This window comes from Anastrepha obliqua, chromosome 2 (assembly GCF_027943255.1).
Source record: "Anastrepha obliqua isolate idAnaObli1 chromosome 2, idAnaObli1_1.0, whole genome shotgun sequence".
Taxonomy (NCBI): domain Eukaryota; kingdom Metazoa; phylum Arthropoda; class Insecta; order Diptera; family Tephritidae; genus Anastrepha; species Anastrepha obliqua.
In genome coordinates this window covers 91,149,622-91,172,904 of record NC_072893.1, presented here as the reverse complement: position 1 = coordinate 91,172,904, position 23,283 = coordinate 91,149,622, and the positions used below count along the sequence as shown (strand labels likewise).

The window sequence follows — 23,283 nt, the reverse complement described above, 5'->3', positions numbered from 1 at the left end:
ATTATATTAGGATTTATTTTGATAAAAAATGGACTACTGTATTTTTAGTTGATAACTGTTTTTTAAAACAAACTAAAAATCATAGATGAAATCTCGTTCTGATATTTTTTCTTCTGCAAAAAATAACGACTACCTGCCACTGCTATTGTTTCGAACAGTTATACATACATAAACACATACATATGTATATTTCATTCAACGGGAATTAGCCCTTCGTATAAATATCATCATTTTCCTGCAATTCATTGCCATAATACAATATTAAAAGATCGTTTTACAATTTTTATTAATTTTTGTATTTTTAACTTTTCCGTTTTTGTTTGTTGGTGAACATTTACTAATGGTTCATCATACTTTTGTTGCTGTAGTTGAATTACTGTTGGTTATTTTTCGACCTATCATCGCGTTGTCACAATTTGCAACCTCGTGTTTTACAATTGTTTATATCGCTTATTTCAATAATGTATGGTAACTGCTTTTTGTGTTTGTTTTGTTGGTATTATTTTAATATTTAAATTAAATAATTGTTTTAGCTCAATTAGATAGTAGGTTTCAATTACTTTACAAGACTTTCTTGATTTCATCGTACAATACAAGCACGAAAGCGCCACCAGTACCTCTGAGCACGTTGGAGAAGGCACCCTTGAAGAAGGCGCCAGTACCTTCCTGCTTGGCAATTGTTGACCAGCAGTGCAGTGTGTTCTTGTAGATGATTTCGGTTGCTTTGCGGCCAGACTGCATCATCATGCGACGACGCACAGTATCGAATGGATAGGACACGATACCAGCAACAGTTGTAACAACTTGAGCAATAGCCCAGCTAATGTAGATGGGTGTGTTCTTGGGATCGGGCAACATACCACGGGCAGTATCGTAGAAGCCGAAGTAGGCGGCACGGTAGATAATGATACCTTGCACAGAAACACCGAAGCCACGGTACAAACCAATAAGACCGTCACTCTTGAAAGTCTTGGCCAAACAGTTACCAAGACCGGTGAATTCACGCTGACCACCCTTACCGACATCAGCAGCCAAACTGGATGGGAAGGAAACACATTTTATTTAATTAGTTGTTCATTTAAGTAATAGAATATTAAATAAATATTGACAACTGCACAAATATTTGATTGTACATACATTTGTATATACAAGCAAATCCAAAAAATTAAAAATGTCAAATAAAGAAAATTTAAAGCTTGACTACATATCAGCAACTTTGCTTGATTAGAACTCAATTCCTAATAAAAGTGATATGGATATAAATAAATCAACTAAAGTTAGCAACCAATTTGACGATCTTCACGTTTTAAATAACGTAAGTTAGACAATATCCGGTATTTTTAACTTTTTTCCGCGTTACTGCTTTTTTGGTTAACGCAATTTAGCTTACCGGGTACGGGCAAAGTCCAATGGGTAGACGAAGCACAAAGAAGTGGCACCAGCAGCACCACCAGAGGCCAAGTTACCCGCGAAATAACGCCAGAACTGAGTATTCTTGTCAACACCACCCAAGAAAACCTAAAATATAAAAAAAGAACAATTAAGCAAGATTAATCGATTAAAGTAACAACAATTTTTGTACGCCACACACCTGTTTGTACACATCCTTGAAGGCGAAGTTCAAAGCCTGGGTTGGGAAGTATCTGATAACGTTGGCCAAGTTACCACGCCAGTATGACAGAAAACCCTGCTCTTTTGGAATGCGGACAAAGCAATCAACCATGCCCTTGTATTGCTTATCGGGGCTGATTTGTTTTGAGATGTGTTGAACCTGCAAGAGCAGTTTCACACGCTCAATGGGTGCGACAGTAGTCTTTGAGACGGCAGCGGAAATACCGCCGGCAGCGAAATCCTTCACGAATGCGAGGGGATCAGCACCTTTACCTTCTTTGCCCATTTTTCTGTAATTAAAGCAAACGAATTGTATATTAATAACCTTTGAATTAACTAGGACACTATAGCGTTTTTTGTTTGCCTTTTTTGTAGAAAATATACATATCGGTACATGCAGTGCCTCACAAAATTGAAATTATTTTTCTTTCCTCCAAAGTAGTTTTTTTTTACTTTCTAGCCATATTTTAAACAGCTTCTCGTATTTGATTAAGTGAAAACTACCGAAACATTTGAATTTTACTAACAGAATAAATGTTAAAATCTACCAACAGCTACGCGCTTTGTGTGGATAACGGTGCCTTTACAAAGCCTATTACGATTTAAAATTCCGAATACTTAACGTCAGTTCATGTTCTTAATCTTTTTTATTTGAGGTGTTCAATTATTTTTAAGAGAAAGCTAAATGTTTGGATGTATTAAAAAATAAGTTTTTGAATGTGAATCCGAGATAAAGTGATCTTTTTTTGAACTTTTTACTAGGCCCCTCTGTAGGTGAGGCGCTGTATGTACATTTGTATGTCTGTCTACTTATTTAAGGTAAAAAAAAAAAATTAATAAAATAAAAAATACAAGCTATTGCTACTTTAAATTGCCTCCGCGAGGCGTAATCAGTTGACAATAAAATGGTGTTAAAATCTTAAATTATATTATCATATCAGCAAGATCCGCGGCATGTGGGACTTTACATAATACTGGCCACCCCCGTCAAATACCGAACGGACACGCGCTTTTTGTCGCTACTTTTTACGAGGAAATCGATGCATCAATTGCGATAAGAACTATCATAACACAATTAAAAAATAAGAATTCAACTTAAGTCGCAATTGCAAATGTAGTTCAACCTAACCAGTTTGTTGAAGTTCAGTCTCGTTGCTAAGCGTGAGTCAGCAGAAGGCGATGTGCTAAACGACAGTGGTTTCGAAGACGAAAATTCTGGTTTAATTAGCTAGCACGTGGTGTCGTTTATTTCTCATATTTCGACACTTATACACATTTATACACACAAACTATACATACACATGCACTAAAAGTTAAGAAAAAATTATGATATTATTCTCTGTGAAATTAGAAAGTAACCCCGTACTTTACAAAAGCATGAATTTCAGATTTTTGTCTAAATTTCAGAGTATAACATTTTCTGATCGTCTATGTGGTTTTTACTAAATTTTCATTTGAACAAATACTTTTTGTTTTACACTATATTGCTGTACAACAAGTCTTTCGACCTTCAAGCAAAAGACCAGTTTTAGTTTTAAATTGACTTCAATCATACATTTATTTTCTGGTGAAAATATTATAGAATTTCCACTTTCACGCTAAATGAAAGTAAACTACTAAATATGTAAGCAAATATTGAGATTTGCTTTATGCTAGAAAAATATTATATTCAGTTCCATTATGAATTGATACAAAATACAAATTGTAAATATTCCATTATGAATTGATACAAAATAATTATTTTTTTTCAAATAATTAAATAAATGCATAACTTTTAAATACATATATGTATATGCATTCTAAAACTTCTAACAGTCGTTTGAGATACAAACGCAAAATATTACGCCGTATTTAACTGTTTGGCATGCAACTGCACACTCAGAACAATTTGAAATCAAGTCGATTTCAGCCTGAACTAAAAGGGGCTTATTATTTCATAGCCAACTTCATTTTACCACCTTTCCATACATACATATTCACATAAAGTTCCATTTTTTAATATTATTGAATGCTTAAATTTCAATATTTACTCCCCCTCAATATGCACAGGCTGACCTAAACAAAAAGATTTTTGAATTATATCAATTACTAATTGGATACTGTAAAATTATATTGTCGTTAATATTTGCTATCATATTGTCTTTATAACTACTATTTATGATTAACGCCTAATTTTTTATCTTTAGCATTGTCTACGTTCGTGAAGAGTTTGTAGATATATAACTTTCGTTGGAGAAGTCAGAGAACTTCGGCCGCTAATGCTTTCAAATGTTAATTTTTTTTAATCAAATTTAGTTTTTTGCATGCATACAAATGCCACACATACATGCATGTTTACATATCTATGCATATGTGTATGTATTGCACCAAATACAACGAAACCCATTCAAAAAAAGTTGTTTGAATTCATTGCCAAAAATCTCTCACATGCAAACTGGCAGCAAGAACACGCAACCAATTTTCAAGATCAGTACAAAATTTGAGATTTAAATTTAGAACTCAATCAGTTGTGTAAATGCAGAGAAAAATTAAACAAAGACTAAAAGATGTTATTCGAAATGAAATGGAAAATTCGTATGAATGTGAGTATGTATATGTATGCACATACATATGTATGCGCATAAGCAAATGTATTCTCGCGTGTGCATATTAATAACTCGCTGTTTTTTATATAATCACAAAACAGTGCGACAAGATTTTGACGTCAAATATTTGGTTGCGCAAAAAATACTCAAATTCCATATAAATTTTGCTGTAGCCCTCAAAGCCTTGAAAGAACTCAAATTTATAACTTGTTTATTAAATCAACGTGCAAAATTGCTTAGCCGTGTTTTAAGAAAATAATAAAAGTAAATATTATCTAGCCAATTAATGGATTTTGCAAAACAAGCTTGATTTTATTATTATTATTACTATTACTTTTTTTATTTAGTAAGCCCAGCCAAAGATTTCAGGATTTTATATAACTTTTTATATTTTTAATAAAACATTTGCTTTGGAATAAGCATTTTTGTTAGAAAAATTACTGAACACTGGTAATATCGATTTCCTCAAGCTGTTCCTCATACCCAATATTTTTGTTGCAGTATCTATTGTAATTGCACGTATGTGTTACTGAAGTATCACAAAAAATCAAGACATTCAGTGACCGTCGTGACAAAAATTGCTGTTGGCTTCCTTTTGAACCACATAATTGTTTCTAGACATAAGTACATGGTCTTCGATAAAGCCAAATCTAACATATAAATACCTGCAATATTATATGAATATTTCTTTTTACAAATTATCTATCTAAATTTCTTGTACTTACTGGCGTTAATCATACGCCTCGCATTCTCACTTCTTAGCAACTCATACCCCAGTGAAGTTACTCATACGCACTACGTCTAAGTACGTAGCAGGTATTTATTATCTAATAGTTCAAGTGCAGATATCACACGCACACATGTATGCATACATACGAGCATATAGGCATATACGTATGTGTGTGTATGGTATAAAAAGTGGCTCTTCTAAGTTTGCCTGTATATATGTATGTATGTATGGTACGTCACACTTAAGTGTTAACTTAAGGTAGCACGTGGCTAACGTAAACTAGTTGGGAGGAGAAATCACCAAAAACATTTATGAAATTATGTACATATGTTTGTATTAGCTTGCAGTAGTAAAATACAGTGTCGTTTGGTGATGTTTTTTAGGTCGTTGCAACTAACTGCACAAACGAACTATGAGGTATAACTGCTAAATTACGTAAAATCACATTTTTATCAACACGATGTTAGACGATTGTGATGTGTGCACTATAGACTCGACCTCCGAACAAACGAGGGAACGATCGACCGACTAACCGACCATTTTCGCGAAACGACTGCAAACACTACGGCGGCTGCTGCTATTGCTATATACTACTGCTACTGTGGTTGCATAACATATTCTTTTCCTCACGTCACACAATCATCGATGTCAGTTGATTGAAAATTCGCAGATGACGAGAATATTTAAGCTTACGCACTTATAAAACCACTTTTGCAGAGTCCCGCTTTAATAATTTTCACAGCTATACAAGTTTTTAAGCAAACCCCTCGAATTTAAAGATTATTCAACGCGTCTACATTAGATAATTGCACACTTGGCTAATTCCGGATTTTTTGCAACATAGATAGATAATTTAGTTTAATTTCGCTTTAATTTGTAGTTATGAACTTCAATAGCTTGCCACCATAAAATAATTTTATTTAAATATATTTACACACATAATAAAAAATTGTATTTACGTACTATTTGTTTTAGTTAAAATTTATCACAGTAACAAAATTATGTTAATTGCTATTGCCCTATTCCTCTTCCGTAAGCTAGGTCTGCACCGAACTGCCGCTGAATTGCTTATGGAAAATTGGAAATTCTACATAACGACGTTGAGTGTATCGAAACTCAAAAGCTTCAAAGCTCTACGCATCTGAGAGTAAGCTCAAAAGCACAAAAGTGAGCGACGAGTGCCGTTCGTTTATGGGAACGCATGCGCTTTCTTTCACCCAACCGCCACAACTCTCCATGAGGGGTGGCGGAAAAGAGAGCTGATGGACTTTTCTACATACATTACGGCTTCTCTGAAGGCCAAAGCCGAGAACACATTGGCATCGGTGGTTTTATAACATTTCTGCCACACGCTAGTTAGCTTTTAACCCTTCACACCCCGTACTCGCTCACAAATTTCAGTAATAAATTAAATTTTCAAATGCTCTGTATAAGCGAGCGTAATCGCAAAAATATGTGTGCAAATAATGAGAGCGTCAAATGGGTGGAAATACGCACACACGCGCGTATATTTGTGCATGAGAATAGAAAGCTACTTACGCATATTTGCACATATTATATATGTATGTATTTGTGTAAAAGCTGTTCTAATCTGGTCTCTTTGGCTGATTGCCACTTTCACAGCCATGAAAAACCCACCTTCCAATGGTCATGATCATTTATTTGTAATGTAAATGTAAAAAAATAAATTGAGAGCATTATTTTAGTTTTGCTCTTTCCCTTGCTTTGCTTTCTTCACTCATTTTTGATCACAACGACAATATACAAGTACAATAAAGCATTACATAATGCCTTTTAGAGTATTTAAACAATAGTGGCATTGAACTAAAATTAAAATTTAATTTGGTAAATTTTTTAGCAATTCGTCTTTGGCCTCAAATATACCATACATTTATTTGTGCATTTTACTTTTTAATCAATTGCAAGTATTCAGGTTAATGCTAAGAAAAAGTCGGCGCTTGTTGGTGCAGCGCCAATGCTGAGCAGATGTGGGCTAAAAAAGAATTGCCGCCCATCGAAATTGTACATTGTTGATGATAAGGACCAAAACAATAACTATCGAAGATTTTTTGATTAAATGCTTACGTAATATCAAATTCAAATTAAATTACATTTCGCTCACAAAAAATCAAAACCACTAAATAAGCATTTGGTTGGTGTCTGCTTAGCTTAGTAAAGAATTTGGAAGATATATCCCCTTTCGCCACCTAGTGACAATAGCACAAATATGCATATCCATGCATATACGTATGCATACATACATAATCAGTTTAGACAACCCAGGCGCATGTGATCGTTTCGCATATGATATTTTGAATTTGACGTAACATTTGCGTACATATTTTTTATATCCACACATGCCTATGTATAGGTATGAGTATAATAAGTTGTATGCTCGTCTACGGTTTACCTATTGAACGCATATTCAATCAATAATAACAATATGAGTACAAAAAGCAAGGAAATATAAAGCATTACCACTAATGATTTTCACTTTTTTCTAAACTTGTGTCATCCCTACCCCTTGCCGACAAACTTCTCTCTAATGTATTTTTTACATAATTTGTATACCCGTGCACACTTTTGCCCAAGGATGTTATATTTTTTTCAAATAACGCATACATGTAACAGCATAAAGGAATCGATATGGATATGTGAAGTGTTAAAAAGGCACACACTGAGAGAAGTCAATTTAGCCATGTCTGACTCGGCAAAAATGTACATACATACATATGTATTTCAATCAAACTTGGTGCGAATAATACTCTATTTCCAAGATAGGTTGGTATTAAAGTAAACAAAATCGCTTAATAACGATGCCCACCTAACATAAAGGTACTTTTTAAAAAGAAAAGATAAATAAAGCAAAATTACTTGGTATACAAGGATGAACCCAAAAAAAAGAAATATGATGAAAGAAAAATCTTGCAAAATAGTCGGTGCCACCCCATTTTTGGGTAAATGTGTGTATCTCAGTTGCAAATTTTTCAACTTTTCTAAAATGTGTGCGGATATCTAAAGTTCGGACCGGACCGAATTTAGCGCTTTGTTACTTGTTTCTAGATACTTTAGGAATAATCAAAAGTGTGATAAGATAAAAAGTAAGCTTATTTCGTTTACAAAAGTTCCCAAGATAAAAAATTTCAGGGTCAACTCAAATATTTGTTAATGAATTTTGACACGAGCTTTTATTGATTGTAGAAGGCAAATCTTTAATATGAGAAATTGTTTGGTATATAGTCCATTTGAGACTTTGATAATTTTGGTACATTCAGTTTCAACTAAAACTCTAGCTGCAGAATTTCTGAGATTCCTTCAAACAAATTAATTAGGAAAATGTGAAATCAAGACATCACTACACTACACTACTATAGTAAATTTTATAGCCTTTTTCAGTACTACTCGGGACACTTGAGAAAGCATTACACAGTAGATGCGGCAATATAATTGCATATTTCGAGGCAATCTTAAGTTAACCATAAAAAAAAAAACGTACGGATGGCAGCACTGACAACAAGTGTAAGGCCGCTCGAGCGAAATTTCCATTAGCTTTAATGATTCTGAAGTTTTCAAGTTTTAAATTATTAATACAAGTTTCGAATAATTTGCTGCAAGAGAGTCATAACGGTTTCAAAGTTTTCAATGTACAGGGCCTCCCTAAGTATTCTCATCTAATGAGATACTGTTAATTGATATGGCCATGATTTTTTTACACAACATAAAATAAAAACTTATGGTGTCGTTTTTGCATGCTTATTTGACTATCAGCCTTGCATTGCAGCAAATGAGCGATAAGTGTTCTTATTGGTACATACATACATAAGAAAGAATGTAGGGAAGAATTATATAAAATAACAGAAAAAATACCTTCAAAAAGAGGTGTGGAAGGTTTGATTAATCAGATGGTAAGTTTGCTTAATTTGAAGCATTTGACTGGTTTTCATCTCTGTCAAAAATCAGCACATTTCATAGCAGCAAAAACCAATAAACTCGATAAAAACTCAAAATCCCCAATTAGAACTGGTTTTCACGAATTACAATGTTTGGCTGTGTATGTGCACCAATGCAAATACAGTGTCGGACAAAACATATTGAATTAAGTATTAATATAACAAATGTTTAATAATTATTCTTCAAAATACGATTTGAATTATTATCAAAAGTTATTTTACAAACAAAAAAAAAACGTATAAATGCCAAAAATTGCGCAACAAAACGTATTGAACTCGTATTCAAAAGGCCAACTCATTCAACGGCCCTTAAGGGGGGAAGTCCATGTAAAATTTTCAAAAAATCGATTTTTTTTCGATATTTCGAAAGTATAGTATTTAAAGAATATACTTTATAGGTTCATCCTTTCCTTTAATATGTTATAAAAACAAACCAATTTCATTTTTTTTTGTTTCAGATCGATAGATTAAGAGTAATAAAGAGAGCAGTTTGGGATCTCGTGCCGTAGACAGTCGACAAGAAATGATCCTGAGCCACTATTTTGGAAAAAAAACAAGAAAAAAAATTTTTTTTTGTACTTTCGAAAAGTTAAATAAAGTTGTGTTAAAGCTTCAAAATAATATAATTATTTTATCACCTTTAAAAATATGTTTAAAAATTGACCGATTTTGGGGCTTCTACATGGCCTTCCTCCCTTAATCTAATAAAAAATCTGTGAATAGATCATTACGCGTGTGAAGAAAAAGTCAAAGTAAAAAGATTCCAGGTCAAAATCCCGAAAACACATGCCCGAATGGACATTCACCCGAAACCCAATCACCCGAAAATAATTTACCCGAATAAATTTGCCCGAATACGAATACCCGAATCTTATTAATTTTCCCGAAAAATGCCCAAAAAATGCCCGAAAAAATAAAAATAAATTTTATATAAAAATGTTAATAAATAATTAAAATTCAAAATTTTGTAAACAAGTTTTAATTATATGGTATGGTGTGAAAGAAATTGAATTGTGTGAATTTAGGATATTTGAATGTTGTATGCTAAATTAGTTAAGTATTCCAAAATTTTGTTTTCTTCTTTATATCTTTGGTATTCTTCCGTTATTGTGCGTAATCGTTTTTGGAGTGATATCCAGGTTTGACGTGGTGTCGCTCTAACTTTGCGTCCAAGACTCAGCTCTGTGAGGCTCGTTTCAGTGTCTTGTTGTTCTTTCTGTATTTGCGTCAAAAATGCATATAAATCTGGATGGTTTTTATTCACCATCAACCGAAAGCGGTTGTGCCACCCTTCGCTTACGTTATTTGTCCGATGAAGTCCTTGGAGGGTAGCTTCATACTGATTCCACATTTCGGGAGGGTAGCGGGGTGGCACAGCACGACGTCGACCTTGACCTCTTCGTCCGCGAACGTACGTGCGGTCAAAGTAATCTAAAACCTCCAATAAATCGTCCGAAACTTCATCTGACAATTCATCAAAAGCATCAATGACATCAGACGGAGGAACAAATGCCAGACTTAAAATCATGTGAGTTTGTTTTCGTATCGTGTCGTCGTTGGGGTCGTTGTAGTTAATTTGTAATCCTTCGTTCTGTATTTTTCTGTACATCGCCTGTCCAAGATGAAAAAAGCAACATCTTATTGTAGTCTCCGAGTACACTAAACGACAAGCATTTATAATAGGTATTTCAAAATCGGAAACAATTCTCTGGGGTCTACAACCGTGTATTCCAGTTGATAAAGCTGCAGAATCTATTGCTCTCAAAACTGCCTCATATTGTTTAGTTTCCTTCGACGATAATAGAGCAAACACAAAAGGGAAAGAATGACGGTTGGCTCTTCTCCTTGATTGCTGGGCTTTATCACTTTGCCAATGACGGTGAATATTTGAGTAAAAATGGAAGGTGAAACTTTAAAGGTGCCATCGAGAAACCAGGAGTCACTGTTAGCAAGACGTTCCAAATTATTGCGAGTTGTAAAAGCGAATACGCGACCTTCACCAAAATTCTCATCGTCCCGAGAATCATAAAAAAGGAAGCGATCGTTTGCCAATGTTTTTTGATAACGCTGAGGTAACTCGTCTATTTCCTCCAAACTTTTTGGATTTGGGGGCAGTGCACGTCTTCTTTCTCGTCTCAAAGATTTCTTAAGATTTTCACGCTCTGGTAGTTTGGCCAAAACACCAGGTTTCAAAGTAGAGAGATTATCGCGTAAAATCTGTTGAAAATTAAACCACATGTAGCAAATATAAAGGGAGTATAAAAAACCAAAAGAGGGAAAAAATATAACAAAAATAGAAATAAACAAAACTTTGTACTTGTGCTGGAGGGCATTCCGGATGATCTTCCGCGACTCGTTTTAAATTAACCTTCACTAATTCCGCTTTCGCTGTATCCTGATTGGGCGGATGTTCATGAGGAGATTTTTTAGGGCCTTTTAAAACTATTAACTCAGAAACTGTCTGCAATGTAATTGCCCGCGCTTTGCATTCTTTTCTTCGAACCAATTGACAGTCCCAATAGAATTGATTATTTTTCGACGGTTTGGATCTGACATAAATGTATCCTCCGATTATTAATTTTTTTCCGACAAGTTGTCCCACTTCCTCAATTTCTTCCATTTTTATGAATAATTAAGAACGAATGACTGACTGATGAATTTGACACAAGAATTTTGACAACATTTGTTATGAATAAATAAAGGAATAGCACTCTTTTGTTCTTTTCTTGCATGTACTTCAAGTGTATACTAATTCTTAATTATTTTAAATTTTTTTTTCTTTTCGGGTAAAAGGATTCGGGCAAATGGGTTCGGGCGAAGACGTTCGGGCAAAAAAATTCGGGAAACTGTCAATTCGGGGAAATATACATTCGGGCGTGTGGATTCGGGCGGGTGTTTTCGGGCGTTTGGGCGTAAACGAAGTAAAAAGGCTTATAGAAATAATTCTAACAAAATTTTTGTTAGGTATTATTAACTATACATTCATATAGCAGAAAAAAAGAGTTGGTCTAGAAACTCTGTCCTCTTATTACTTATTATAAAATGTAATATCGAATCTCAAATGCGGATTGCCACCATAATTTTTTGAAACCTCAGTAAACGTCGTTGTAAACTGTTTATTATTAACAGACAAATACGCAATTAAATTAGATATTCCCTCCCCTTGTCTTTTCTTCATATCGTTAATAATAATTCAACAAACCAAAAACTCCGAAATATTCCACCAAAATAAGTTCTGTAAGGAAATACCTTTCACAACAGTATTAATCTGCCATATGTGAACGGGCAGATTAATTTTGTGGATCTATTGGTAAATAATGCATATGTGAAAGTACTTTTACTCATATAAATTGACAATACAAAAAACAAAGGTACGAAACAAACTGCATACGAGTAAAACTATGCTTACTTTGTTTTTAAAAACTGAAACGACTTAACCCCCAAATGCAATCATATAAAAATTATTAGGAAGTACTCGTATTTCATGTGTGATACTCAAATATCGCTTATATTATACTATTCGGTACTTCTTAGAACATTGTACAAATGTACATATCTGATTCCTTTGACAATTTATCAAAAACTTCACTTCCTCCGTTTCAAATTACAACAAACCTAAAAAAAACAAATAATCAAAACAATTACTCAAAGCACGAAACAATGGCAGTCATTGAAATAAATGTATGTAGATATATGTATGCCGCTGCAGAAATTAATTTAACGAGTTAGGTTTGATATTCTTTACGATCCTAAACACTCAAGCCGTAACTCAATTACAAACCGATCTGTTCTCAAAGAGAAAATATTCAGTCACTACACGAGTTACAAACAACATTACAAGTGAAATTGGAGTATTTTAATATTCGAAATCGCCAGAGTTGTAGATAATATTATTATTATTGTTATTATTATGAGAGGATTTAGCATTGCGACATGAAATATCTATTGTGCTCCTTCATGGAATCAGAGTATTACGCTTACGCACATGTTTGGCGACTTCATCTCCTTCTCTACAGAACCTAAAATTCCATTGGACAGAGTTGTAGATATTATAAACTCATTTACACTCACATCATTCTTCAAGCATTTTTTTAATATCTAGATATACAACAGGGGTAAACCAGTTCTGTCCGCTTTAAAGCAAAAGTAATTGTGTTACTAAAAGCGAAGATTTAACGCTTGACCTATAATGAAGCCGGCGCATTGAAGGTGGATTGCAAAAACATACAAAAACAAGAGAGCGACAAAAGAACAATTCCTAAAAATGCATTTGTGTATGTACATTCAAATATGCAAGTCAGAAGTCACTACCTGAACAACAATGGCAAAAAATCGACACAAATGGAAACTCTGTAATGAAAAATTTTGATTGAAACTAAAGTAACTCATTAGAACGACTAAGCAGCAGCTATATACAATTGTAAGCAAGAGTATACATAAATTCTTCGTTTTTTGAAAAATAGTATATACATACATATGTATGTTGGGCACTTAAAATTTTCTTCGAAAACTTTCAATATTGTCAATGAAACTGGAATGTATTTGCAAATTTTACCTACTTGACGACAATGTGAAGATGACGTAGTGCAGACGCTCGCTCTGATGAAGAGCAAGAAAGTACATAAAATAAACAGCAAATTGTATATATTCGCTGAATCAAGTAAAATTCACAAATTCATGCACATACTATACACATATAGACTCGTATATAGGTTTGTGTGTGCATACATACTCATATGATCGCTTGGTTGCTTTTTAAGAGAATGCGATCTATGCCATTCGAAACTAAAAATGTGATGGTATTGAAGAGGGAAATCTCTTAGCATGTCGTCCTACATCGCTGGCCTAGTTGCTTTAATTGCCAAGTTGGCTACCACTTGCCAGAGAATCTACAAATACAAGCATCCCACGATCGCGTATATACGCATACACACTCAATACCGACGCCACCATTTGGTTATTCACTCCGAAATTCTCGAAGATTATTTTTGTTGTAACATTTCTAGGTTAGGAATTATGAAAACCCAATTTCAACCAAGAAAGATTGCCTTGTGACTGCCACACACATTCGAAGTTGCTCGATGAAACCAAAAGCTCTTGAGCGGGCAGCAGGGGAAATTTAGTTACACACGCAATTCTGTCGCCGCTCTTACTGCAGCTGACTGCAGTAGCTATTGAGTATTTATCAAATCACAACTCATTTATATGATATATTTGGCTCTTTTCGAAAATGTATCGACATAAGATCGCATAATTCATTGTTTCATTTAAATTAGATGTTTGTTCGTTAACTTTTACAAGTTAAAAAGTTCGTTACATAACCAACATCCGGGCAAAATGACAGCGGTAGAGCGATTTAAGAGAAAAATCAATAGCTCGCTACTGAGCAGTTAACGCGATTCAACGTTTCATCGTCCGGTCACAAGTCGTATTTTTTCCACACATTTTAACACTTTGAATAATCATATTCTCAAATACTCATTACATTATATCAATAATTTAGGAAAATATATTAAAAATGTACAGTACCTTTTTGGTTTGTATACTTCTTACAAAAGAGACAGTAAAAAATTTCTCAAGAAATCAGATTTTCCCACTTGGCGTTGACAAGTCGCGTGTTTAATCTATTGCCGACACACTTGAAATGAAAGAAACCGAATGCGCCATCAAATTATTCGTAGCGGTGCGGTGCAAACAAATGGAATTGGGCCGATTTATTAAATTGCCAATAATCTATGTCATTCTGTAGTTAGTAAACAGGGTGTCATACAACCATGTCCAATCACTTATCGACTAAATCTACGCTATATATATATAATAGTAAAGCTATCACGGCACGTGATTCGCTATCTAAGTAAAATGCGAATTATCCGGTCTCCATGGTGCAATCGTAATTTATTTTGGCATATCTCCTTCTTGTTATTGCATAAACTACAGACATGTGCGGGGAATGCTGCTGGAGTGACAGTTCTAGGATGGATATATCGGGGTTGTTGTTGTTGTTGAAACAGAATAAAGCTTCTCTATACATGTGCTGGGAATACGGTTGGAGTGGTTGTCCTTGACCAGATATAATTCGGGTCGTTCCGCTAACGTAGAACCGACTTGAACATCACTAAACTGCTGTTGCTTTCACTTACAAATTTTTGGTGCAACATCCAACGAAGGATGTATGCTAAAATTATTTATGCAATCTATCTATAATCTGAATAAAGCAGCAATTGTTAAGAAATATTGAAAAGTAGGTATTACTAAATTTATTTAAATAATATTCAAAGGGAATATTGGGCGTATTGCTTAAAAATTTAGATATGCATAATCTTTAACCGATGTGCCGTATTTCGAAAACATATATCATTTTTTCAAATTGGGATGTGTTTTATGACATCAATATCATACCACAAACGATTGCCTGTGAGTACATGGGCTTAATCTGAGGTTTTGTTTTTATTGTGTGAAATATCCAAGAATATATTCTCTATATGGTGTGAAATATCGATATCAAAAAGCCAGTCACATCGCATATGTATTTGCTAAAATAACCAATTAATATTGCTGTTGTAAACGTGTGTGTTCGAGTAAGTAAAATATGATATTAAATTTCGCTCATTGTTTACAAAAAAGAAACCAAACGTTACAGACTAATGAAAACGAATACTTCATTTATTTATACATTTTAGAAAAGCTAAAAGAAAATGTCTGGTCGCGAGGGTGGAAAGAAAAAACCACTAAAGGCACCGAAGAAAGAGTCGAAAGAGCTGGACGATGACGAGTTGGCCTTCAAGCAGAAGCAGAAGGATGCTCAAAAGGCTTTAGAACAAGCAAAGCAACGTGCTTCACAAAAGGGTCCACTTGTTGGTGGAGGCATTAAGAAATCGGGGAAGAAATAATACTACCGACTGTATATGTAGAAATATAAGAATGTGCATTTCCTTCATAAATGGCACATGACTCTAGTTAACCTCTATAAAAAATCTTGTAGCGAAACTAAAACATTGCCGAGCTAGACTAGACTTTATTTAATAAATTTTTGTAAATATAAAAAATAAAGTAAACGTGTTTGTTGGTTCGGGTATTTATATTTCTAGCCATGTGTAGTCAGTTACGCGTTGCATTTGCTCGGATTTCGGAAAACTCGCTTGCGTTCCCGGGTGTTGCACAGAATATGCAGCAACTTCATTGGCTGCTCCTATTAGATTGTACCAAGGAGAATCTCTGAAGCGAGCCATATTAAAGGCCAATGCCCCAATAAAAGCATCACCGGCTCCAGTTGTATCCACAACTTTTGTCACTTTTATTGCTGGTACGTGTATAAACTGAAGCGGGTTTTCGCTTCTAACGTAAACAGCACCAAGAGAACCCAATGTGATTATAACATTATTGGCACCCATTTCAAGCAGTTTCTTCATTGCTGTTTTGGCATGTCTGGAATCAATATTAAATGAGTCGCGGACAAAGGAAAATAGACGTAATCATTATATAAAGGCTGAAACGGGTGCCACCATTCTGCGTACACCGTTTTCAGAAAAATAATTACTCTAAAGTAGAGATATCTCCACAACCCGTTGTCAAAGCTGCTTCGGTTTCATTTACACAAAAGATTGTAGCAGCTTTTATCAAATCCGATGGAGTTTCTGCCAACGCAGGAGCTGCATTCAATATGGATATGCCTTTGAAGGCGCGCAATGCGTCCAATGTTGCATTAAGAGGTGTCTCAAATTGGCATATTAATATCTAAAGATATAGTAAAATACACATTTGTGGAAACTAGAGAAATGTGTACCTACTTTTGCAGTTTCAAACAAAGCCTTTGCTTTCTTTACATCTTCTCCACTTAACAAATTGTTCGCCCCCACAACGATTACTATATGGTTTTCTCCGCTATCTGCAACACTTATCTGTGCAATTCCAGTTGTCTGTAATAATGGAACGATTATGGTATTATTTAATATATTTTATATTAAGTGCTAACTGCTCCTTTACACTGCTCCACGTGGTCAACATTCACATTCTCTGTCTGTAGCTGTTTTAAGTAGTTCGAACCCCAAGTATCATCTCCCAACTATAATGAATTAAGTTAATGTATACTAAGATATTCAGTATATTCACATATTTTTCTCGCACTTTTGCTATCATGGCACATTTTGCTCCCAGCCGTGCAGCAGCAACACACTGATTTGCGCCCTTGCCACCGTACCCCGTCAAAAATGTGTGACCATGCAGTGTCTCACCAGCTTTTGGCAAACGTTCCGTGTAACTGAAAGCGATTTGCGTTAAAATTCTTTGTACTAGTATTTATTATATGTATATTTTACGCGACGAAATCTACTATCGCTGAACCAAATACCAGCACTTCCATTTTTTATCTTTATGTAATTTGGCCGCAACAAGAAATATTATAAATTTTACAAAGCGTTTTGTTTACAAAATCGTGTTTTTAGAAACTTTCAATAAGTATTTCAGTCGTAGCCACCTAAGGTCTTCAGCCAACTCTGACAAATCGACTTTCGAGTAGCTAATTGCATTCTCATTATCTCGTAACTTTTTATTTGTTTTGCATATAAGTTTTGTTGCACATTATCACACCTATGATTACAAATTGATAATAAATCCTCGACGTTCGTAGAATCTTTGTTTTTTACTTATTTTACATACATATAACTCGTACCTAAATTTGTGTGGAAATTTTCAGTATCGCTTATTTAAAATAAATGTTGGCATTATAATCAGAACCATTTTCTATAGCATACAATACAAAAAATGTCAATAGGTCGGCGAATATAACCTTAACAACCTCCAATAGACGCCTTTTAAGCGACCACCGAATTGATAATCTTAACATGTACATACATGTACATATGTATGTATATACATAGATAAATATGATTGAAATATATGTATTATGTTCAATTTCTATATTTTCTAAACATTTTGAAACAGTCTTAAAATGTAAATTTTAGCTGTGATCTTTGCTATAATTATCATGTGATATATGGGTAGACGTGAACGTACTAAACAAGCCGATACACATTTTCATTCATAGTGATGCAATGGTTTTTCAGAAAATACTTCAGTGCGAAATTTCGTTATTATTGTATTTTACGCTATGCTGGCTTATAAAATTACATATAAAAAATGTAGGAAAATTTGTATCTTGAATAACCTTTTATTTAAATCTAGTAATGAACCATGATAATCTTAAAACCAAAAAAAGGTATAAAAAAAGCATATATGTATATTTGCATGTACATATTAGGTCAATCTATATTAATTTTATTTTATGTTATTTATCACTTTCACTCCATGTGAATTTCCTCTTAGTTTTAAAATTAATATTAAAAATATTTTAATATTATTATTTAATGTTATTCTTATAATATTAAAAAAATTAAAACTGATTTATTGATATACATTTTATTTATAAGACAATAAGGGGTTAGGTGGGTTTCAAAATTTCAAAAAATCGATTTATTTTTTTTTTTTGTCTTATTAAATAGTATAATATGTTTAAAATATTCTCCTAAAATTTCAAATTAATCCGAGTAAAATTCTACGAGATAGACCCTTCAGAAGTTCCGCCCATCAGGCCATGTCAGTGCAGCGTTTCGTTTTTAAACGCGTTTATCTCAAAACTCGATTTTTTAAGTCGGTGGACACGATTTCTCGAAAAGTTATGAAGCGATTTTGTTCAAATTTTGCACACATCTTTGGAATAACATTATCTCGTGCTTGAACGAAGGAATTTTTTTTTTCTATTCCAAGTAATTTTTCAAGGGCATGAAGGGTGCAAATTCTACTCAAAATAAGGGTTTTTTGTTTTCAACGCCGCCAAAAATGTAATTTTTGTTTTTTTTTTTCCTTCGTCCAAGCACGAGTTTGAAACATCTACTAACAGAAAATTTTTTGTTTTTGAATTTCAGATGAATCTGTCATGAGTTATCCTGACTACGCCGAGAGAACTTTTTTTTGAGGGGTCATAGGAGACGACGTGTCCACGCCTTAATTTGCAAAATTTTTCAATGAAAAATTCGCAAACTACTTTTAAAATATGTATCTTTTATGTGTTAAATTGATGGAATGAAATATTCTGTTGATTAAATAAAAAAAAATTCATAAAAATGTACCTATTTTGAGCTTTTGAAACCCACCTAAACCCTTAAAAATACCCACCTAATACATCCGACTATTCTGGGGAAAAAACTTAGTTTCTATGACAGCCTTACTTTGCCGCAACGAGGTGGACCAACATATATCAGGTCAAGAATATACTCGTATATCCAGCATCACCGCCCATTAATTGTTTTATGTAACAGCAACCAGTTCTAATATAGTTATTAGCTTTATTAAGATTATTTTGAAGTATTTAAAAATATATCAAACATCAACGAGGGCCAACAAATAAGCTGACAGAATGTGGTGCTCAACGAACTTTAGTGTCAAGCGTATTATATACTAAAAAAAATGACCATAAGATGTTAACAAAATATTTTATGTCTCCAAGTAAATAATAAGTAATAACTGTAGTTGAGGAAATTCAATATAAACTTCTCACAAAAACATTTTCTTCCTTACAAAATACCCATACAACATTGGGCCGCAAAAATTTAAGAATATAAGATTTAAATTTATTTAAAAAATATATGTATATGCACGCACATAAATAAAAAAGAGGTTGTCTGTAAAGTCGGTTTACTGACGATAGTTTAACGTGACAACGTCATAAGAAAATATTGATGGAATGGTTGCAATTTTCAAAACAAAATTTTAATTTTATTTGTTTGATAGATATTTTGTATGGATATAGAGGAGGAGGTAAATGGAATTGCAATGGAATAGGTCAAGTTACATTTACACAAACGTGAAAAATGACGAAACATTTATCATATTCATGAAAGATATGTTCAATTTCGATTGTGCATCAGACGTTAATAAGTCAACAACACTAAGAGGCACCATCATCGATTTGCCTTTTTCAAGACACTTTACACTCGAAACACTCCCTTTCATTTCCTACTTTTTCTATCATCGTCCTATTCTCAACAGAGAAATGGTTCATTACCATGCACACAGGAAGAAGGCATATGCAAATACAAGTATGTGAATTTATATACATATGCGCATATACATACATATATATGCTCACTCAAGTAGGACAGAGCCAGATGTCGAACGTTGCCGAACGCGGGGACCGATTGTGCTCTTTGTCGTTCGTTCCGCGCTCTCGCTTGCAGTTCAAGCACATTAGCTTACATTTGCTTGCGTACGGAATAGATTCGTATATTTGATATGTCCATATGACTTGTATGCATCTTTACATATAGATTTGTTCTTTTTGAAAATTGCGCGAAATTGTATATGTATATGCATGTTTATATATGTACATATATTAGTATACAACATATCTTATAAGGTATATGGTAAATATTACCATACATTTTTTCCTTCATATATAATAAAAAAATTAATAATAATAATATTAAAACAACAGGTATTATTAACAAACTTGGTTTTATTTTAAATTCTTCAAGTAAATCATATTAATAATAATCAATAAGAAGGCATATGCAAATACAAATACGTGAATTTATATATATACATATGCGCATATACATACATATATACGCTCACTTAAGTAGGAGCGAGCAAGATGTCGAACGTTGCCGTTCGTTTGCTTTGTTCGTTCCGCGCTTTCGCTTGCAGTTCATTCAAGGTAACGGCAATGAGCAAGGTAACGACAAATGAGCAAGGTAACTACAAATGAGCAAGGTAACACTAATGAGCAAGGTAACGACACATTTTTTCGTGCGTAGAGCCTGTTAAATCGAATTATAAGACGTTATCACGTCAAAAAATTTAGTTGTTTCTCATTTAAAAACTATATATTATAACTCATTAAAAAAATATTGACCTGCATAAAAAATCGATTTTATCGCATTTAATATTTAGACTTACGTAAATAAAAACTTCTTTTTTACAGTTAAAAACTCCATAAAAAATAGCTTTGTAAAAATTTATTAAAAAAAGAGAGAGTAAGACTAAATTCAGTCCGGACCGAACTTTATATACCTCCGTACATTTTAGAAAAATTTAGTTTGGGCTGGATGTTAGCTTTTGTAATTAAATAAACTCATAGACAATAAAAGTTATAGCTTGTAACACCAGAGAGACTGACGGAAATTTAGTCTTAGCATTTAAAAAGTGATCGTGGATTTTAGCAGATCTTAATAATAATTACTTCGCCTCGAAATGAGCTGGGTTGCAATACGATTGTTTTATTAAGTCGTGGTCGAGTATACGCATTTACCCAAAGGTACGCGTGGCACTACGCCATTTTCAAAAAGTAATCGGGTCGTATTTATTTTCTTGGGTTCATCATTTGTACTCAATTTGAATCATTTTGCTTCATTTATAACAGAGGTGCAAAGTTTTACCGTTATATCGTTATTGATCGATTTCGTCCATTTTCAATGCTATCAAGTTTATTTGAAATATTTTAATTTATGCTCCGTTATCGTACGCGCAGACTGGCAGGCTTGGCTAAATCGACATAACCATATACCACATGTCTATATCTATCTTAATTCCTTTATGATGTAACATAAAACCATTGTGTGAACAAAATTATGATACCCTTGGGCACAACTGCGCGGGTATAAAAACCTGAAAAGACGAAATTAACATTGCATTTAAAACAAAAAACGTTTCGTTAGTTCTTTTAGTTTATCCCCTTTTTAAAGGCAAACAATAATCACAATTTCATTTGAAACAACTAAATTATTCATAAATGTTACTATCCGCTATCGCTTGTTTTCGTTCGACTATGTACATACCCCAACTGTACAAATACGAAATAGATGCCGAGCACGTACTTATATACATACATACATATATAATGAAGAGCGTCAATTTAAACAATTTTATAAATAAATAAAAATGTGTGTTTTCTTTATATATTATAACTTATTTAGGTATCATCGTAAGTAACAATTTTAATCCACCTTTTGTTGTTTACTAACTTGACAAGTAATAAATTTCCCGAGCAATGGACTTTCCGCTTAAGTAGAATTTAGTAAAAATGCCCGTCCAAATAAAATTTATGAATAACACTAATTGTTTCAAAACAAATTGTTGAAGGTTTCTCTGTAGAATTACATTAATTTATATTAGTATTTTTTATGCAAAGCATTTTTTCCTATTTTAGTTTTTTTACCTCTTTTCGTAGCTTGATGTTTCGTATTTTTTCTAGTAATCATCTGCATTAAATATATTAAAATAAATAAATTTATAAGATAGTACAATTATTTTAGATAAGAGTAAGGAAAAAATGTTGCCAGTTTTCTCATTTCTAAATAAAGTTTTTGAGTCTTGAAATTTGGAAATGACTAATTTTGTGTAACATTACAAAAAAAAAATTAAAAAAAAAACCATGGACCTAGATTAAATTTTGGGACCAAATGCACAACCCTCTGTCAAATTATATATATATAATTGGCGCGTATACCCTTTTGGGGTGTGCGTCTTGATGTTGTTCCACAAATGGAGGGACCTACAGTTTCAAGCCGACTCCGAACGGCAATTATTTTTATGAGGAACTTTTTCATGGCAGAAATACGGAAAAATGTTTTTATTAATTTTTGGTGTTTCATCAAGATTCGAACCTATATACGTTCTCTCTGTGAATTCCGAATTGTGGTCACGCACCAACCTATTTGGCTATGGCGGCCGCCTCTGCCAAATTGGTTGGTTGGTTTAAGGGTGACCCCGCATCAGAGTGCCACATAGACCGCAAGTTGGGTCCGTTGTGTTGCCCTAGAGCTCATTATGTTATATGATTTCCCCACCTAACCGAGATTTTTATTGTAGATTTTGGTCAAAGATATTAATTCGTTTCGAGAACTTGATGAGAGATTCGATTTTCAGGTTCGAGAGTACTGAAAGATTGTCAACTGTTGGAGAGCCTAGAAGAGCGAGTCGACTTCTGGCTAGACCGGGACAACTGCACAGCAAATGTCTGATCGATACTTCCTCATCTTCGTCCTCGCAGTATCTGCACAGGTCGTTTTGAGGAACCCCGAGCCGACGTGCGTGAGTGCCCAAAAGGCAGGGGCCGGTGATAAGAGATATTATATGCCTTAATTCGTGTTTCGAAAGACTTATAAGGGTTTTTGTCTGTTTTAGATTGTAGGATGGCCAGACTTGTCTGGTCGTAACGCAAGTAGTTTCCACTCGCCACCTCCGATCAGCAATGCTGTGAAATTCTCGATCAATGATTAATTTACATGTTGAGAGCGGAATGTGGATTGTGGGTAAGTTACTAACATTTGATTGCGCAGCTCCAGCTCTTGCGAGCTCATCAGCATTGCAGTTACCTTCGAATCCACTGTGACCCGGTATCCAGATAACTTGG

The 23,283-nt window shown here is 33.8% G+C and overlaps 3 protein-coding genes and 1 non-coding gene across 5 annotated transcripts; 1 reads left to right on the top strand and 3 right to left on the bottom strand.

Moving 5' to 3' along the window:
- Nucleotides 1–272: 272 nt before the first annotated feature.
- Nucleotides 273–14,538, bottom strand: LOC129237149 (ADP,ATP carrier protein). Of its 2 annotated transcripts, none has more exons than XM_054871645.1 (4): nucleotides 14,406–14,538; nucleotides 1,592–1,901; nucleotides 1,391–1,518; nucleotides 273–1,036 (listed from the first exon to the last, which is right to left on the bottom strand). In XM_054871645.1, exons 2-4 carry the CDS (start codon nucleotides 1,895–1,897, stop codon nucleotides 562–564), a joined length of 909 nt encoding a protein of 302 aa, XP_054727620.1. In that variant the 5' UTR covers nucleotides 1,898–1,901; nucleotides 14,406–14,538; the 3' UTR covers nucleotides 273–561. The 2 variants fall into 2 exon arrangements, with proteins under 2 accessions (XP_054727620.1, XP_054727621.1); XM_054871646.1 differs by lacking the exon at nucleotides 14,406–14,538 and adding an exon at nucleotides 5,890–6,004.
- Nucleotides 4,702–4,847, bottom strand: LOC129239959 (small nucleolar RNA psi28S-3327). The gene has a single exon (XR_008581996.1). It is a non-coding gene; the product is annotated as a small nucleolar RNA psi28S-3327 (small nucleolar RNA).
- Nucleotides 14,539–15,345: 807 nt separating the features above from the next.
- On the top strand, nucleotides 15,346–15,957 carry LOC129238814 (translation machinery-associated protein 7 homolog). Its single transcript, XM_054874006.1, has 2 exons — nucleotides 15,346–15,454; nucleotides 15,557–15,957. Exon 2 carries the CDS (start codon nucleotides 15,572–15,574, stop codon nucleotides 15,764–15,766), a length of 195 nt encoding a protein of 64 aa, XP_054729981.1. The 5' UTR covers nucleotides 15,346–15,454; nucleotides 15,557–15,571; the 3' UTR covers nucleotides 15,767–15,957.
- LOC129238813 (ribokinase) lies at nucleotides 15,872–17,713 on the bottom strand. Its single transcript, XM_054874005.1, has 7 exons — nucleotides 17,545–17,713; nucleotides 17,192–17,462; nucleotides 17,001–17,133; nucleotides 16,849–16,938; nucleotides 16,664–16,792; nucleotides 16,414–16,610; nucleotides 15,872–16,301 (listed from the first exon to the last, which is right to left on the bottom strand). Exons 2-7 carry the CDS (start codon nucleotides 17,233–17,235, stop codon nucleotides 15,953–15,955), a joined length of 942 nt encoding a protein of 313 aa, XP_054729980.1. The 5' UTR covers nucleotides 17,236–17,462; nucleotides 17,545–17,713; the 3' UTR covers nucleotides 15,872–15,952.
- Between the last annotated feature and the right edge of the window lie 5,570 nt (nucleotides 17,714–23,283).